This window comes from Chaetura pelagica, unplaced genomic scaffold, assembly GCF_000747805.2.
Source record: "Chaetura pelagica isolate M959 unplaced genomic scaffold, ChaPel_1.0 scaffold2782, whole genome shotgun sequence".
NCBI lineage: Eukaryota > Metazoa > Chordata > Aves > Apodiformes > Apodidae > Chaetura > Chaetura pelagica.
In genome coordinates this window covers 1-885 of record NW_009952341.1, presented here as the reverse complement: position 1 = coordinate 885, position 885 = coordinate 1, and the positions used below count along the sequence as shown (strand labels likewise).

General features: G+C 60.1%; 1 protein-coding gene across 1 annotated transcript in view; it reads right to left on the bottom strand.

Annotated features, from left to right (window-relative positions):
* The window catches only part of LOC104397816 (heterogeneous nuclear ribonucleoprotein L-like), a gene marked incomplete at its 3' end in the record, with an annotated part of 8,861 nt that extends 8,204 nt beyond the window's left edge, over positions 1-657 (bottom strand). Inside the window, exons 1-2 of the mRNA XM_010007828.1 lie at positions 545-657; positions 215-452 (exon numbers count right to left, since the gene is read on the bottom strand). Coding sequence (XP_010006130.1) covers positions 215-439 — 225 coding nt within the window. The remainder of the gene's footprint in view (positions 1-214; positions 453-544) is intronic.
* Between the last annotated feature and the right edge of the window lie 228 nt (positions 658-885).

Sequence of the window (885 nt, the reverse complement as noted above, 5' to 3'; positions counted from 1 at the left end):
CCAAAACCACCACAGACCCCTGACCCAGCTCCAGATCCCTCAAAAACCCACCACAGACCCCTGACCCAGCTCCAGATCCCCCCCAAAACCACCACAGACCCCTGACCCAGCTCCAGATCCCCCCCAAACCCACCACAGACTCCTGACCCAGCTCCAGATCCCCCCCAAACCCACCACAGACCCCTGACCTGTCTCCAAACCCCCCAAAACCCACCGTGGTGATGGAGTAGATAGGGTTGAGGATGGTGAAGAGCAGGACGTTGTTGACCCCCCTGGAATCATCCGTGTCCCCAGGCCGGGAGATCTTCTGGCTGGTGGAATAATTGACGAAGGCCGGATGCCCCGCAATATAAATCTGATTATCAGCTGCATAATTAACAGCGTTGCAGGCACCCAAGATGTCCTCAAACTCCACCAGGGCTTGTCTCTTCTTGGGCATCACCACCACGTAGCTGGGAGAAGCAAGACCAGGGCTCAGAGAGGTGACACACGTGTCACACGTGTCCCCAGCCTGGGGCCCTGTGTCCACCACGTCCCTGCTCACCTGATAGGACCAAACTCCTGCAGAGCTTCCACCAGGTCGGCCTCCACCACCCCATCAATCAGCCCCCTGATGTGCACCACGGGGGAGGCAGGGGTCTTGTGGGGGTCGTCGTAGTTTTCCTGGGAAGGGTAAAAGTTGATTCATTCATCCACAAAACACCCAGGTTGGAAGAACTGACACTGCAGGGACCCACCTGCACCCAGACCTGTCCCCAGAGCAGCTGCCTGGGAACCAGCTCTGCCCCTCAGCAAACGTGCCCCCCTCCTTGGGGAGCCGAGCAGCCTGGGGGGTGACCCTGCCCACCCCCAGCCCTGCCCTGAGCCCCCCCAAAGCCCTGCCCA